An 18,295-nucleotide genomic window follows, 5' to 3' on the forward strand; every position below is an offset into this window, starting at 1 on the left:
GTGTTCATCTATAACTAAAAAAAATTTTTTTTAAATGAAAACAAAAATGTTTATACAGGAATTTGAACGTATGAGCCTGGGAAAGTAAGATATTTTGCTTCAAAGAAGCCAGATGATATGTGATGAGGAAGGAGAAGAGATTGTTATGTTTTTCTAAAGTATATCTTCATTTTTTTCCCTCTGCACCCAAAATCCAACCTCAGGGCCTCATGCAGGCTAGGTGAGCGGTGCACCACTGAGCTACACCCAGCCTACATCTTGCGCTTTGATATCCTTTATAATTTGTACAACTTTCTTAGTAAAAACAACTTTACAGGAAAAAACCCTCAGATGCCAACTAAGTTGTCACAGTAAACGCAGTATTGAGGCCACCAGTGTTGGGGCGGAGGTTTATAAAATCTCCTGGCCACGCCTCCTTTGCCCCACCGGTGGATCCTTACGAGTGCCTGTAAGGCCCTACCTTAACGCATGCGTGATCGCTTTGGTTTTCTGTGCTCCGGAGCTTTGGATTTGACCCCATTAGGCTACCGTCGCAGTGACCGGAACGGCCTAGACGTTTGCTTCCGGGCCTTTCTTTTGCTTCCCCTTCCCACCCTCACGCTGCTTCCCCTCCCCCGCTCCCTTTTCCCTTCGGTTTCGCTCTTTCGGGTCGAGGCCGACCCCTGAGTCGTGAGTCTACCCCCTGAGTCTTGAGTCTGGGGTCCGGTCGGTGAAAAAGCTCTTGTAGCTGGAAGCAGGGAGGTGTGGGGAGCACTGCTACTTGAGGACCTAGGGAGCAGAGACTTGATGTTTTGTCTGTGGGCGGAGGTCCGGCGAGGGTCTTGGCTGAGGCGCGAGCAGGGGCGGGGCTGAGCTGGGTCTGCGGTGAGCGGGACGCACCGAAGGGGCTTCGTGCGGGTGGGCGTCGCGCCGACCCGAGGGTGGGCGTCGCGCTGGGCCGCAGGGGCTCCGGCTGCAGTGTGTGTGGAGCCTTTGGTGGAGAGGCGGTTAGGGGGAATGTGCGCGATGTCGGACTGTGGACACTAGCCGCGTCTCATTCCCAGGTTGCTTTACTCTGTTTACTTCGGAAAACCTTTTTGCTGTGAGCTTTTGAACGCTGAAATGCACCCCCCAAAACACATTTTTTAGTGTTGGGGATGGAAACAGGGTCTTGCACGTGCTAAGTACACCTTCTTCACGAAGTTAGACCCCCCAGCGAGGTAGGATTTTTAAAAAGGAAATTTCTGCGTGGAAGCAAAGTAAGAGAAACAAGCATAAAGGAGAAAACACCGAATTAGTGAGTTGTAGATCAAACCCCTTCTCAGGTGGGAGGGGCTGTTTAAATTAGGCACAACGTGTAAACATTTATCTCATTAATAAATTAATGGAACACATTAAGTTGCAGAAATATTTTTCTTTTGTATTTATTTATGTTTGGTACCAGGGATTGAACCCAGGAGCACTTAACCACTGAGCCACATCCCCAGTCCCCCCTTTTTTTTGAGACTGGTAGGTTTCAAAAATAAATTTTTTTTTCCCATTAGGTTGCTTATAGTCTTGCTAAATTGCTCAGGGTGGCTTTGAACCTGCCAGCCTCCTGCCTCAGCCTTCGAAGCTGCTGGGATTACAGGCGTGCACATACAGAATTTTCTTTTTAGATTGGTTCACTTGAGCGTCCTAAAACATTTTCAGTATTACACAAAGAATGTTCTCCACATGCTCTGAAACAACTTTATTTTTTCCCCCCAAACTGGAGATTAAACCCAGGGGTGATTTGCCACTGAGCTACATACTCAGTCCTTTTTATTTTGAGACAGAGTCTTGCAAATTGCTGAGGCTGGCCTCAAACTTATGATCCTTCTGCCTTAGCCTCGCAAGTTGCTGGATTACAGGCATACAACACTGCTAGGGCTCTGATACTTTTAAGTCTTAGACCTGTTAATCTATAGCAGAAAAGAATTCCACAGAATTGCAGCATCAAATTCTGGAGAATGAGGAGAAAGAACATAGGTTATTTGAAAGACAGGTGGCAGAGTTTTGCATAGAAATTCTCTTATTAATTGTGGTCATAATGACTTCAAAGCAATTTTAGTTTCTTGTTCCATTCAGAGAACAAAAGCATGTCCTCCCTCCCTGGGTATATTGGTCTGGATGCAGCAACAGCTGCAGTGGAATCTGAAGAGATTGCAGAACTACAACAGGCAGTGGTTGAGGAGCTTGGTATCTCTATGGAGGAACTTCGACACTTCATTGATGAAGAATTGGAAAAGATGGAATGTGTACAACAGCGCAAGAAGCAGCTAGCAGAGTTGGAGACGTGGGTAATACAGAAAGAATCCGAAGTGGCTCATGTTGACCAACTCTTTGATGATGCATCCAGGTGAGGACTACATGGAAAATCTGTTGACTGGCAGATTTTTTTTTCTTTCTTTCTTTTTTTTTTTTGGTACTGGGGATTGAACCTGGAGCACTTGACCACTAAGCTACATCCCTAGCCCTATTGTATTTTATTTAGAGACAGCATCTCAATGCATTGCTCAGTACCTCGCCATTGCTGAGGCTGGTTTGGACTCTCAATCCTTCTGCCTCGGCCATCTGAGCTGCTGGGATTATAGGAGTACGCTACTGTGCCCAGCCGACTGGCAGATTTTTTGGGAGGTGGAGGGTACTGGAGATTGAACCCAGGGCACTTTACCACTGAGCTACATCCCAAGCCTTTTATATTTTAGTTTTTGAGACAGGGTTTCACTAAGTTGCCTAGGGCTTCAATAAGTTGCTGAGGTTGTCCTCCTGCCTGAGCTTCCCAAGTTGCTGGGATTATAGGTACAGACCACAGCATCTGATTGGCAGATATTTTAAAAGTATAATTCATGATATTATACCAAGCACTGTATAAAATACAGATGTGTGGAACCTTACTCTACTTCAGAGTTTATGGTCTGAGCTCTAACCTCACAATCGCCCACCCATATGTGTAATTTTCACCTATCTGAGGCTAATACATGGTCAGTATAAGAAAGTCCAAGTCTTAAATTACTACTACTTCTTCCTCCTGTACTCTAAATCAATTGTTTCCTTAGTAAGATCACCCAGGGTGTAAAGATTTTAGAATTACTGTTTTGTGTAAATGTGAAGCATGAATAAGTTTCTAAACCCTCTAGATTTGTTCTTGATACCTTAGTTGTCACTTAGAATTCAGTTTCACATAACAGCAAGGCAAATTCTGATGATATAAGGTGGAAAATACTGTACTCCAGGCTAATTTTGAATTTTTTTTTTTAAAGAGGGAGAGTTATATATATATATATATATATATATATTTTTTTTTTTTTTTTTTTTTTTTTTTTTAGTTTTTGGCGGACACAACATCTTTCTTTGTATGTGGTGCTGAGGATCAAACCCGGGCCGCAGGCATGCCAGGCGAGTGCGCTACCGCTTGAGCCACATCCTCAGCCCCATAATTTTGAATTTTTGAGGAACTAGTCTGGAAATCAAACCACCATTTAAAATGCTTTTGTTGGAGCTGGGGTTGCGGCTCAGTGGTAGAGCGCTTGCCTAGGATGTGTGAGCCACTGGGTGCAATTCTTAGCACCACATAAAAGTAAATAAAATGAAGGTATTGTGTCCATCTATGACTGAAAAAATGTTTTTAAAAATCCATTTTAAAAAAATGCTTTGGGGGGCTGGGGATGTGGCTCAAGCGTTAGCACGCTAGCCTGGCATGCGTGTGGCCCGGGTTTGATCCTCAGCACCACATACAAAGATGTTGTGTCCGCAAAAAAACTAAAAAAAAGAAAAATATTAAAAAAAATTTTTCTCTCTCTCTCTCTCTCTTTCTTTAAAAAAAAAAAAATGCTGGGCTGGGGATGTGGCTCAAGCGGTAGCGCGCTCGCCTGGCATGCGTGCGACCCGGGTTCGATCCTCAGCACCACATACCAACAAGGATGTTGTGTCCGCCGAGAACTAAAAAATAAATATTAAAAAAAACAATGCTTTGGGGCTGTGGATGTGGCTTAAGCGGTAGCGTGCTCGCCTGGCATGTGTGCAGTTCGGGTTCGATCCTCAGCACCACATACAAACAAAGATGTTGTGTCCACCAAAAACCAAAAAATAAATATTAAAATTCTCTCTCTCTCTCTTTAAAAATAAAAAAATGCTTTGTTTTGGAAATGTGTTCTAAATAGAGACATTTTGAAATCTATAGGGCCCATTCAAGTTGAGGACACTATACACTTAAATGTATATGAATTCTGGGGTTGGGGATATGGCTCAGGTGGTAGTGTGTTCACCTGTCATGCATGAGGCACTGGGTTCGATCCTCAGCACCACATAAAAATAAAATAAATATATTGTGTCCACCTAAAGCTAAAAAAAAATATATATTTTTTTAAATGTATATGAATTCTTTTTTTTTTTGGTTAGACCTGATACCTTTATTTATTTATTTATTTATTTATTTATTTATATGTGGTATTGAGGATCGAACCCAGGGCCTCGAGCATGCTAGTCGAACGCTCTTCCGCTGAGCCACAACCCCAGCCCAAAATGTATATGAATTCTAATGGCTCCTGTCTCTGTTTCTTTTGCTGGCTTTGACCGTTTCTATGTGTGTTCCAATATTAGGGCAGTGACTAATTGTGAGTCTTTGGTGAAGGACTTCTACTCCAAGCTGGGACTACAGTACAGGGACAGTAGCTCTGAGGATGAAACTTCCCAGCCTACAGAGATAATTGAGATTCCTGATGAAGATGATGATGTTCTCAGCATTGATTCAGGTAAGAAATGAAAATTTGGATAGGAAATTTCCGGGATTGAATTTGAAATACTGAAAGATGAGCAGATAGACAAGAGGAAAAACACTTATCACTAACTATATATTCTATCCTGTCTGACTTATTACAGAAAAAAATGTCTCATTGTTAGTACCATTGCTGTTCCCTACATACCACACCCTGATTCCCCTCCTTTCTCCAATCTGTTTAACCTCTATTCTATAAATATTCTTGATTTTCTTTATAGGTGACCTTAGCACCCATGTATGTGCCCTAAAACTATAGATTTTTCTCTATTTTTTAGCAGTTTTATTAAGATAGTATTTACACACCATGAAATTTATCCAACATATTTATTTTGTATGGGGGATTGAAGCCTCTCAAATTACTGTGATTATAGTAATTTGACATGCACCAATTATAGTAGTATACTATAATTATAGTAGACATGCACCAATGCACCTGGCTCAGATTTTATCCAATTTGTACAGTTTGAGTTTTAGTACATTTATATATAGTACTCCAACTTTAGACACTTGCATCACCCAGAAAGTTTCTTGTGCCTGTTTGCCTTAAATCTCCACTGTCACTTCCAGTGACTACTGGTCCACTTTCTTTCTCTCTACATATATAGCTTTTCTTTTCTTTCTTTCTCAGGGTATTGAACTCGGGCACTTGACCGCTGAGGCACATCCTTAGCCCTATTTTGTATTTTATTTAGAGTCTCAATGCGTTGTTCAGTGCCTCGCCATTGCTAAGACTGGCTTTGGACTCACAATCAGCCTGCTTCAGCCTTTCTAACCATGGGATCACGGCTTAGCTTTTCTTTTTGTCTGGCTTCTGTCCCTTAATGTTGTTGAAGTTCATCCAACTTGCATGTTTCAGTGTTTGGTCTTTTATTGGGGAATAATCTCCTATTATATAGATTTCACCATGTGTTTTTTTTTTAATTCATTTTTTAGTTGTAAGTGGACACAATACCTTTATTTTATTCATTTATTTTTATGTGGTGAGGATCGAACCCAGGGTCTTGCACGTTCGAGGCGAGCGCTCTACCGCTGGGCCACAACCCCAACCCCTCACCATGTGTTTTTTATGTGGTGCTGAGGATCAAACCCAATGCCTTACCTATGCTAGGTGAGCACTCTACCACTGAGCTATAGCCTCAACCCTCACCATGTGCTTTTTTTTTTTTTAGTTGTAGATGGACACAATATCTTTCTTTCTTTCTTTCTTTCTTTCTTTATAAGTGGTGGTGAGGATTGAACCCAGGGCCTCACATGCGAGGCAAGCGCTCTACCGCTGAGCCACCTCAGCGGGCCCTAGCCCCTCACCATGTGTTTTTATCCATCCCCAGTTGATAGGCATTCAGATTAGTTCCAGTTGGGCTATTATGAATAATGCTGTGAATGTTTATATAAGTGTTTGTGAGTATTATGGTAAGTGCTGGTTTGATTTTTTTTTTTTTTTTTTTTGGTATCAGGGATTGAAAACCCAGGGCCTCCCATATCCTAGTCAAGAAAAGAGTTCCATTGCTGGGCTACTTCCCCAGCCTGTATGTTTGATTTTTTAATAAATTGCTAGACTATTTTCCAAAGTGTTTATACTGTTTTACATTCTCTTTAGTAAAGTATGGAGGTTTCAGTTTTTCTGCATCCTTACCATTATTTGGTGTTGTCAGTTTAGCATGTTAGCCATTCTAATTGGTGTATGGTACCATATTATTAAAGTTTGCATTTCCCTAATGACTAATGGTGTTGAACATCTTTTTATATATGCCATTTATACACGTTCTTTGGGGAAATACCTATTCAAATCTTTTGTCTTTTTAAACATTAATTATTATTATTATCTTTTTGGTGATGCTGGGGATTGAACTCAGGGCCTTGTGCATGTGAGGCAAGCATACTACCAAATGAGCTATATCCCCAGCCCTAGTTTATTTTTTTATCCATGACTTTGAAGACTTATTTGTGTACTCTAGGTCCAATTTTTTGCCAGGTAAGTGTTATAATTTCTCTCAGATGTGACAGTCTTGTCACTAATTTGTTTATTTATTTGTGGCTCTGGGGATTGAACTTTGGGCCTTGCACTCACTAAGTAAATGCTCTACCTCTTAGCTATATCCCCAGCCATTTTCATTTTCTTCGTGTCTTTTGAAGAGTAAGTTGCTATGGTAAAGGTTGAGGATTGTTTATTTTACCTAAGGCTACCCAGGTGTTCCATCCCATTTGTTGGAAATACTGTCCTTTTTATACCTTTGTCAGAAATCAATTGACTGGGCTGGGGATATAGCTCAGTTGATAGAGTGCTTGCCTTGCATTCTCACATGCACAAGGCTCTGGATTCAATCCCCAGCACCACAAAAAAAAAAAAAAAAAAAACGAAAGAAATAAAGAAATCAATTGATCAGTATAAGGCCCTGTTTTTACCTTCTTTTTTTAAAAATTTTTTTAAAGTTGTTGATGGACCTTTATTTTTTATTTATTTGTATGTGGTGCTGAGAATCAAACACACTGCCTCATGCATGCTAGGCAAGCGCTCTACCACTGAGCCACAACCCCAGCCCCCTGTTTTTACATTCTATTGTGTCACATTGATTGAAATGTGTAGCAGCATCACATTGCCTTAATAACATTAATTAATTACATTAATTACGACAGCATGTCTTAATTAGCTTTATGGCAAGCATTGGTATCAGTGTAAGTCCCTCATTTTTTTGGTATAGCATGCATATTCCATCTAAATTTTAAGATGAGCTTGTTTTCAATGTCTTCTTTTTTTCTTAGTGGCTAGAATTTTTAAAAATGACTCTGTTAGGGCTAGGGTTTGGGCTCAGTGGTAGAGCATTCACCTAGCATGTGCGAGGCCCTAGTTTCGATCCTTAGCACCACATAAAAGTAAGTAAGTAAATAAATAAAATAAAGGTGTGTGTCCAACTACAACTAAAATAAATAAATAAATAGATAAATAAATATATATATTTTAAAAAATGACTATTGATCTAAAGATAAATTGGGGGAGTATTGCCTTTTTAACAATATTGGATTCTAATCAGTGAACATGGTATATCTCTTTTAATTTAGATTTTTAATCTTTTTTTTTTTTTTTTTTACATTTTAATTTTTTATTTAGAGGCAGGATTTCACTGAATTGCTTAGCACCTTGCTAAATTGCTAAGGCTGGCTTTGAACTTGCAGGCCTCCTACCTCAGCCTCCTGAGACACTGGGATTACCACTACCAGTGTGCCACCACCCTGCTGGGTCTTTAATTTCTTAATTTCTTTTTTGTGGTGCTGGGAATTGAACCCAGGGCCTCATCTGCTGCCTCACTTATGCTAGCCAAGAACTCTGCCACTGAGCCACATTCCCAGCCATAGGTCTTTAATTTTTCTCATCTTGCTTTTTTGAATGAGTTTATCCCTAAGTTTTTTTTTTTCTTTGCTTGCTTTTTGTTTTTGTTAGTTTTTATATTTATATGTGTATGTATGTACTGGGGTTAAACTCCAGTCCTTTTACTTTTTTTATTTTGAGACAGGGTCTTGCTAAGTTGCTAAGGCTGACCTAAAACTTGTGATTTTCCTCCTCATCCTCCTGAGTCACTGGAAAAACACATTTACCACTGCACCTTGCTTTTTTAAATATTGAGACAAAGTCTCTCTCAGCTTGATGAGTGTCTTGCTAAGTTGCCTGAGGCTGGTCTCTAACTCTAGATCCTCCTGTCTTAGCCTCCTGAGTCACTCACTATATCATTCTCAGGCTGGCCGTTGCACCTCTTAGGAAGTTCCTTAGGTTTCAGTTTGTTGAGAATTTTTTTTTTTTAATTTTTATTAGCTATTGATAGACTTTTATTTATTTTTATTTATTTATTTGTTTATATGTGGTGTTGAGAATTAAACTCAGTGTCTCACACATGCTAGGCAAGCACTCTACCACTGAGCCACAACCCCAGCCTTGATGAGAATTTTTATCATAACTGGATTGGATTTTAGATTTTTGTTAGCTACTTTTTCTCATTCTCATATAACCATAGAGCTTTTGTTCTATTAATAGATTATATTGTAATAAGGTTTTTCTTTTTAATATTAAACCAGCCTTGCATTCCTAGAATAAACTACTCCTGGTCTTGGTCAATAATTCTTTTTGTATGTTGCTGAGTTTGTCTAATAATTAGTTAAGATTTTTTTATATTATTCTTGGGGATTCTTGGTTTGTAGTTCTATTGTGGTGTTTTTGTTTGGTTTTGAAATTACTGTAATAGGGGCATTTATAAGACAAGTTGGAAATTGTTCTCTCTGACTTTGTATAGAATGTTTCTTTGCTAAGTATTTCATACATTCAGCCCTGAGGCCATTTTGACCTGAATTTTTCTTTAGTACTGAGGATTGAATCTAGGGGTGCTTAACCACTGAGCCACATCCCCGGCCTTTTAAATTTTATTATTATTTATTTTTTTTTCAAAGAGAGAGTGATAGAGGGGGAGAGAGAGAGAGAGAGAATTTTTTAATATTTATTTTTTAGTTATCGGCGGACACAACATCGTTGTTTGTATGTGGTGCTGAGGATCGAACCCGGGCCGCACGCATGCCAGGCGAGCACGCTACCGCTTGAGCCACATCCCCAGCCCCATAAATTTTATTATTTTGAGGCAGGGTCTCGCTAAATTATTGAGACTGACTTTGAACTTGTGATCCTCCTGCCTCACCTTCCCAACTTGCTGGGATTATAGTTGTATACCACTGTACCCAGCTCTGGCCTGAACATTTTTTTGTGGAATTTTTTTTTTTTTTTTTTTAACTGGGATTAAGCCCAGTTTTGATACAGGGTCTTAATGAATTTGCTAAGACTGCCCTTGAACTTAACAATCTTTTTGCGTTGGTCAACCACATCATTGGAATTATAAACGTGTGCCACCTTGCCTGGTACTTTGTGGCAAGATTTTTTAAATAAACGTTACTTTGGAATAATTTAATATTTACAGAAAATTGAAAGGATATTATAACTTTATTTTTTAAAATTTATTTTTATGTGGTGCTGGAGATCAAACACAGTTCCTCACACATGCTAGACAAATGCTCTACCAACTGAGCTACTTTTAGAGAGTTCCTGCATACCTTTCATCCAATTTTTTATAGTGTGTTAATATTACCGAAATAACTTTGGTACATTATTTTTATCTAAACTCCAGACTTTATTCAGTTTCTGTATTTTTTTCCCTGTTCTATGACTCAATCTAGAATACATCATTGAATTTATTATGGGAAAGTTTATAATTACTAATCCTTTTTTTTTTTTTTTAACTTGATGTGCATCTACTAGATTTTCTGTCCCTTGTTGTTGGTTTTTGGTAATTTGTGACTTTATAAGATTTTTCTTTTTCATCTAAGTTGTCTAAGTTTTGGTGTAAAATTTTTCATAGTATTCCCTTTGACCCTTTTAGTTCTATAGGTTTTGTAGTGATGACTCTTTTTCTAATATAATATTGATTATTAAGATATTTTTTAATTTTTTGGTAGTTTAGCTAACATTGATCCATTTTATTGCTTTTTCCCCCAAGAACCAGCTTTTGCATTTCTTTCCATTAAGCATTGCTTTGCTGCATTTCATACTTGTTTTTTTTTGTTGTTGTTTTGTTTTTGTTTTTGTGTGTGTGTTAATGGGATAATGGGTATTGAACCCAGGGTTGCTCTACCATTGATCTACAGCCCCATCCCTTTATTTTATTTTATTTTTGAGACATGGACTCACTAAGTTGCCCAGACTGACCTCAAATTTGTGATCTTCCTGACTATCTGGAATTACAGGTGAGAGTCACTGTGCCCAGTTATTTCATACATTTTTATATATTGTCCTTTTCATTTAATTCAGTGTTGTTTTTCATTTCTCTTGTGGTTTTCCTTTGACTGATGGATTACTTAGAAATATATTGTTTGATGGATTACTTAGAAATATGTTGTTTGATTTCCAAGTATTTGGGTATTTTCCAGATTTATTTCTTCTTCTTCTTCTTTTCTTTTTTTTTTTTTTTTTTTTTGAGAGAGGGAGAGAATTTTTAATATTTATTTTTTAGTTTTCGGCGGACACAACATCTTTGTTTGTATGTGGTGCTGAGGATGAAACCCAGGCCGCATTCATGCGAGGCGAGCGTGCCACTGCTTGAGCCACATCCCCAGCCCTTATTTCTTCTTTTAATGTTTAACTTCATTTTATGTGGTCAAAGAACATATTTTGTATGATTTCAGTCCTTTTGAATTTATTAAGATTTTTATTATGTCCAAGCACAGCATATTGTGTATTCTTGAGAATATTTTATGTATGTTCAAAAAGAATTTGTATTCCACTGCAGTTGGATGGAGTATTCTATAAATATTGATTGGGTTAAGTTGTCTGGAAGGTTGTTCAAATCTTATATTATGTCTTTAGTGATTTAAAAAACAAAAACAAGGGCTGGGGATGTGGCTCAAGTGGTAGCGCGCTCGCCTGGCATGCGTGCGGCCCGGGTTCGATCCTCAGCACCACATACAAACAAAGATGTTGTGTCTGCTGAAAACTAAGAAATAAATATTGAAATTCTCTCTCTCTCTCTCTCTCTCTCTCCCTCTCTCTCCCTCTCTCTCTCTCAAAAAAAATTTTGTTTTATTTTTAGGTGGACACATTTTTATTTATTGTTTAAAAATATTTTTTAGTTGTCAATGGACCTGTATTTAATTTATTTATTTTTATGTGGTGCTGAGAATCAAACCCAGTGCCTCACACATGCCAGGCAAGTGCTCTACTACTGAGTCATAACCCCAACCCTCTCTAGTGATTTTTTTGTCTACTTATTCAAATAGTTGGAAAGAAACTTGAAATCTTCAACTAAAATTATAAATTATCTGTTTTCTTTGTTTAAGTATGTCAATTTTTGCTTCCCATGTTTTGGACTCCTTTGATGGTTTTATATGTACAATTGCTCATTATTTATTTTCTCTTTGTCATTACAAAAATAATAAAATGATATCATCTTAAATTATATTATCTCCAGTACTATTCTTGGGTTTTGTTTTTTGACTGTTTTTGTTTTGGTACTGGGAATTTAACCCAGGGATGCTTTACCACTGAGCTACATCCCCAACCCTTTTTTATTTCAAGACAGGGTCTCACTAAGTTGCTGAGGGCATTGCTTAGTTGCTGAGGCCAGATAATTCTTTCTTCTGCTGTTAGTCTGCTGCTTAGCCCCTCTAATAAATGTTTCATTTCAGATTTTTTTCTTCAACTCTGAAAATTCCATTTGGTTCTTTATTTTTATAGTTTCAGTTTCTCTCAAGATTATTGTTGGGCTGGGGTTGTGACTCAGTGGTAGAGCGCTCACCTAGCACGTATGAGGCCCTGGGTTCAATCCTCAGCACCACATAAAGATAAACAAATAAAATAAAGGTGTTGTGTTCAACTACAACTAAAAACTAATATATTTTTTAAAAAGATTATTGTTTACTAAGTAATGGTGTATTTTCCTTTAAATCTTTGAACCTAATTTTCTGTATATCTTTGAGCTTATTTGTAAATCCAATATCTACTAGAGTTGTTTCTGTTGATAGGGTTTTTGTTTTGTTTTAGTGTGTTTGTGTGTGTGTGTGTGTGTGTGTGTGAACACACACTAGGGATTGAACCCAAGGGTACTTGACCTGAGCTACATTCTCAGTCCTTTATTTTGAGACAGGGTCTTGCCAAGTTGCTGAGGCTGTCCTCAAACTTGAGATCCTCCTGCTTCAATCCCCTGGGTTAGGGGGATTACAGGCATGCACCACCACACTTAACTGATAAGGATGTGTGTGTTTTTATCTTGTCTTGAATAAAAAATCATAGCTTCCTGCTTTGTTTGGTTGGGCTTTTTTTTTTTTTAACATGTTTCATCATTTTTTGTTTAAAAGTTGATATTTTAAATAATGTTAAGAACTTTGGTTGTTTTTTTTTTTTTAAAGAGCTTTCTTCTTTTTCTTTTTAAATTTATTTATTTTTGAGACAGTCTCACTTTGTCATGCTCAGGCTGGCCTCAAACTCCTGAGTTCAGGTGTCTTTCACCCTCAGCCTCCTGTGTAGCTGGGACTACAGGTGTGTGTCACTACACTCCCCCCAAGTAATTTTTCTGAATTTAAACCATCAAATCTGCCTTGCTGTGAGCAGCTGCTGTTGTCTCTGTTCAGTTGTTTTTTGTTTGTTTTTTTCCTTGTAATTTATTTTTAGCTTGGTTTCTCAGTATTGACTTAATTTGTTTTAAATAATTTTTATTATTTATTTTTTATGTGGTGCTGAGGATCGAACCTAGTGCCTCACATGTTCCTATGCAATGCTCTACCACTGAGTGACAACCCCAGCCCTTCAGTATTGACTTCTTTCTTTTTGCTTTTTTTTTTCCTTCCTAATTTATTTTTTATTTCCAGGGATTGAACCCAGGGGTACTTCACCCACTGAGCAACATCCCCAGTCCTTTTTTATTTTGAGACGGGGTCTTGCTGAGTTGCTTAGGCTTAAGCTTCCCAAGTTGTTGGGATTACAGGCATGTACCACTACACCCAGTTTGACTTTTTTCTTTTTGTATGATTTGGCTACTAGGTTTATGGGGAATGCACTCACATTTACATTTAGTGCCCAAATCTCTCTTGGCTTTGTTTTTTTTTTAACCAGGTTTTCCTCAGTCTTTGTGCATATACATATTTTAGCAATCAGCCAAGAATATATCAAGAAATTATTTCAGTGTTTCTATATTTTCTTATTTTCCAGATTGCCTTGTTAAATTTTTACTGATATGCTGCACATCCTAAACTAGAACTAGTAGCTTGGAACCACTAAAGCAGCTCATTGTCATATCTAGCCCTTTATTAGTAAAGCTACAGTTTGATTCACTCACCTTGCCGGTAGAGGTGGGTGTTCTCCCCAGAAAGTAGTCTGTAGGCTCCCATCTTTCATTCCAGATGCTTTTGCAGTTTTTCAGAAATGAGTACTTCTCAATTTATTATTTGCCTTTTATGAATTTTTAATGCCCTAAAATGATTGTTTTTGACAATTTTGTCCTCCCTCTTATTTTTTCTTTTTTTGCGCTGGGGATTGAACCCAGGGGTGCTCTACCACAGAGCTACATTCCCAGCACCCCTCCTCCCTTTTAAAATATTTTTTAGTTGTAGTGGACACAATACCTTTATTTTATTTATTATTTTTATGTGGTGCTGAGGATCAAACCCAGGGCCTCGCAGGTGCTAGGCGAGCGTTCTACCGCTGAGCCACAACCCAGCCCACCCCCAACCCTTTTTATTTTGTATTCTGAGACAGGGTTTCACTAAGTTTCCTTTAAACTTGTGATCCTTCTGCTTCAGCCTCCCAAGTAGCTGAGGTTATAGGCATGCACCACTGCACCCAGCTATTTTTGTCTGGTTTCATGCTTTTTTTTTTTTTTTAGTTGTTGATAGACCCTTATTTATTTATTTATTTATATGTGGTGCTGAGAATCAAATCCAGTGCCTCACACATGCCAGGCATGTGCGTTACCACTGAGCCCCAGCCCCTTCATACTTGTTTCTTCATAGGAGTTATCTGCCTTTTCATATTACTATTATCAGAAGTGCCAATGTTTTACCTATATTTTGAACTGTATAAATGAAATCATATATGCTTCAAACATACTTTATACATTTTCTTTTCTTTTTTTTTTTAGAGACAGAAGCAGGAGATCATGATGAGTTAACTTGTTTTTTAAGAGAGAGAGAGAGAATTTTAATATTTATTTATTTTTTAGTTTTCAGCGGACACAACATCTTTGTTTTGTATGTGGTGCTTAGGATCGAACCCGTGCTGCACGCATGCCAGGCGAGCGCGCTACCGCTTGAGCCACATCCCCAGCGCTTTATACATTCTCTAGTGGCTTCTCTTCAGCATCTTGTTGATGTGTAATGCTTAAATTTACTTGTTTATCGTAATGTGATAGTCCATTGTAATGAATGTGCCACAACTTATTTTTTACTAACAACAGACATTAAGTTTTTTAAAATTAAAAATAATATGCTTTAAATATTTATGTATGTGTCTCTCCTTGAACATTTGCAAATCTTTTAGGATATACTAATTTTAAGGATATGGTAATCTCAATTAATGGCCACCAGCTTTCCAAAATGGTTTTACCAGTTTATACAACCATATGACAGTCTACCTATTACTCCATATCCTTGGTAACACTTTGTTTTTTGTTTTTTAGATATCACTTCCTAGGCTACTAATAAACCCAGGACCTACACATGCTAGGCAAGAGCTCTACTTCTAAGCATTACTTCTAGACTTCATTCTCTTAATGGTTGTCTTTTGATTCATAAGAAAGTTTTGGGGGCTGGGGATATAGTTCATTTGGTAGAGTGCTTTCCTTGTATGCATAAGGCCCTGGATTCAATCCCAACACCACAAAAAAAAAAAAAAAAGTTTTTGTGGGGAGTGTCTGGGGAGGATTGAACTCAAGAGTGCTTAGCCACTGAGCTATATCCCCAGCCCTTTTTTCTTTTTTGAGACAGGGTCTCACTAAGTTGCTTAGGGCCTTGCTAAGTTGCTGAAGCTGGCTTTTAACTCATGATCCTCCTACGTCAGCCTCCTGAGCCACTGAGATTATAGGTGTGTGCCACCACACCTGGTGACTCATAGAAAATCTTTATGTTCTAATTAATCATTTGCAGTTAAGTTGCAGCTGTCACTCCCAGGTTATGGTTTATCTTCACCTGATGTTATGTTTTGATAAGTAGAAATTCTAATGATTTTACAGTTTGCTTTTACTAGTTTCTTATAATTATCTTTCTTGCCCTGAAGCTATGAAGATCATGTTTTATATTACCTTTTGATAGTTTCATTGTTTTGGCTTTCAATTTATTTTGTTTTATTTGTTTATTTATTTTTGGTACTAGGGATCAAACACAGGGCTTCATGTTTGCTAGGTAGACAGTCTGTACCAAGGTATATCCATAGCCTTGGCTTTCAATTTAAGTCTATAACTGGATTTTTTTTTTAATTTTTTTTTTTTTTTTAGTTTTCGGCAGACACAACATCTTTGTTGGTATGTGGTGCTGAGGATCGAACCCGGCCGCACGCATGCCAGGCGAGCATGCTACCTCTTGAACCACATCCCCAGCCCTGGATTGAGTTTTGTTTTTTTTTTTTTTTTTTTTTGTACTGGGGATTGAACCCAGGGGTCTTGCGAAGTTCCTTAAGTCCTCACTAAGATGCTGGGGTTAGCTTTGAATTTATGATCCTCCTGTCCCTGTCTCTTGAGTCACTAGAATTATAGGGATTTGCTTTTTTATATAGTATTGGAGGTAAAGATCCAACTTCTTTTTTTTTCATGTGGTTGTTTTCAGCACTGTTCCCTTATTGATTTACATTGCTTGCTCTGTCAAAAACTGTTTCCATATGTATATATCACACACACACATATATATACACATTTCTGGACTTTTTTTTTTTTTTAACTCTGTCATTCATGTACGGTTTTTTGTTGTTGTTGTTACTAGAGATTGAATCCAGGGGTGCTTAACCACTGAGCCACATCCCAACCCTTTTAATTATTTATTTGTTTGTTTGTTTTCTTATGAAAGATACCAGGGATTGAACTCAGGGACACTCAACATCCCCAGCCATATTTTGTATTTTATTTAGATACAGGGTCTCACTGAATTGCGCACCTCACAGTTGCTGAGGCTGGCTTTGAACTCAAAATCCTCCTATCTCAGCCTCCCAAGATGTTGGGATTACAAGTGTACACGACTGTGCCTGGCTCCTTTTTATATTTTATTTTGAAACAGGGCCTTGCTAGATTGCTGAGTCTACCTTTGAACTTGCAATCCTTCTGCCTCAGCCTCCAGAGTCACTAGGATTACAGGCATGTTCCATCATGCCCAGCTAATTTTTAGTTTTGAGATATGGTCTAAATTGCTTGAGGCTGGCCATGGAATTTATTGTGGTCCTGCCTCCTCCTCTTTTTTTTTTTTTTTTTTTTTGTAGTTGGACACAATATCTTTATTTTATTTTTATGTGGTGCTGAGGATCGAACCCAGGGCCTTGCAAGTGCTAGACGAGCAGTCTATCACTGAGCCACAATCCCAGTTCTTGCCTCAGCCTCTTGACTATCATGTGCCATCTACCCCACTTGTATGCTATCTTTTTTTAGAGAATTTTTTTTTTTTTAATATTTACTTTTTAGTTTTCGGTGGACACAACATCTTTGTTTGTATGTGGTGCTGAGGATCGAACCCGGGCCGCACGCACGCCAGGCGATCGTGCTACCACTTGAGCCACATCCTTAGCCCTGTATGCTATTTTTATCAGTGTAAATTTTTATATTTTTGTGAATTTTTATCTTAGGTCCATTAACTTTGTCATTGTGAAGGCCTTGGCTCTTTTTTTTTTTTTTTTTTTTTTTTTTTTTTGTGATACCGGGGATTGAAATCAGGAGCCCTGGGCTTTGGGTTGTAGCTCAGTGGTAGAGTGCTTGCCTTGCATGTGTGAGGCACTGGGTTCCATCTTTGGCACCACATATAACAATAAATAAAGATATTGTGTCCATTTACAACAACAAAATTAAAAAAAAAAAATCAAGAATTCTTTACCACTGAGGTATATCTCCAACCCCCCCCCCCTTTTTTTTCCAAGGTTGGACTCAAACTCGAGATTCACCTGCCTTAACCTGGGATTATAGTTCAGTGATAGAGTGCTTGCCTAGCATGCCCATTGCCCTGAGTTTAGTCCTCAGCACTGCAAAAATATAAGTAGGGTTATAGAAATAATTCATTAATAAATGGTTATTATTATAGTTAAGATATATAGTGAAAACCCCAAATTCTGTAGATCAGCACTTGTTTAGTACCTTATACAGAGGTAAGCACTCTTACCCATTTATTATGTTTCTTTCCAGACCTTTTATGTATGTATTTCTACATTGCATAGAATTGTTATTGAAAAAGCTTCTGTGATAATGCTTTTAAAAAATAATTTTAAAAGCATTATTACCGCTCAAGCGGTAGCGCGCTCGCCTGGCATGCGTGCGGCCCAGGTTCGATCTTCAGCACCACATACCAACAAAGATGTTGTGTCCGCCGAGAACTAAAAAATAAAATAAATATTAAAAAAAAAAATTAGTTCTTGATTTCTTTTTTTTTTTTTTTTTAGTTATTGATAGACCTTTATTTATTTATATGCGGCATTGAGAATTGAACCCAATGCCTCACACATGCCAGGCAAGCGCACTACCACTGAGCCCCAGCCCTAGCCCTGATTTTTTTTTTAATTTGTTATGTATGACAGTAGGATGCATTACAATTCTCATTACACATAAAGAGCACAATTTTTCATATCTTTGGTTGTACACAAAGTAGAGTCACACCATTCGTGTCTTTATACATGTATTTATGGTAATGACGTCCATATCATTTCACCATCTTTCCTACCCCCATGCTCCCTCCTATCCCTTCCCTCCCCTTTGCTCTATCTAGAGTTCATCTAATCCTTCCATCCCCCTCCCCAGCCACATTATGAATCAG

General features: G+C 38.1%; 1 protein-coding gene across 8 annotated transcripts in view; it reads left to right on the forward strand.

Annotated features, from left to right (window-relative positions):
* The first annotated feature begins 545 nt into the window (after positions 1 to 545).
* SETDB1 (SET domain bifurcated histone lysine methyltransferase 1) overlaps positions 546 to 18,295 on the forward strand; it is a 46,157-nt gene continuing 28,407 nt past the window's right edge. For 4 of the 8 annotated variants that reach the window (XR_014023623.1, XR_014023624.1, XM_081306994.1 and 1 more), the window contains exons 1-3: positions 546 to 669; positions 2,089 to 2,359; positions 4,603 to 4,754. Coding sequence is in view for 5 of the 8 variants with exons in the window: in XM_081306994.1 (XP_081163120.1) it covers positions 2,100 to 2,359; positions 4,603 to 4,754 (412 nt within the window). In the remaining 3 variants the exon portion in view is untranslated. Of the gene's footprint in view, positions 1,277 to 2,088; positions 2,360 to 4,602; positions 4,755 to 10,487; positions 10,556 to 18,295 lie in introns of those variants that run through there. The other 4 variants (XM_081306995.1, XM_081306996.1, XM_081306997.1 and 1 more) reach the window with 4 other exon arrangements.

Source organism: Spermophilus citellus (assembly GCF_964194105.1).
Source record: "Spermophilus citellus genome assembly, chromosome: 9".
NCBI lineage: Eukaryota > Metazoa > Chordata > Mammalia > Rodentia > Sciuridae > Spermophilus > Spermophilus citellus.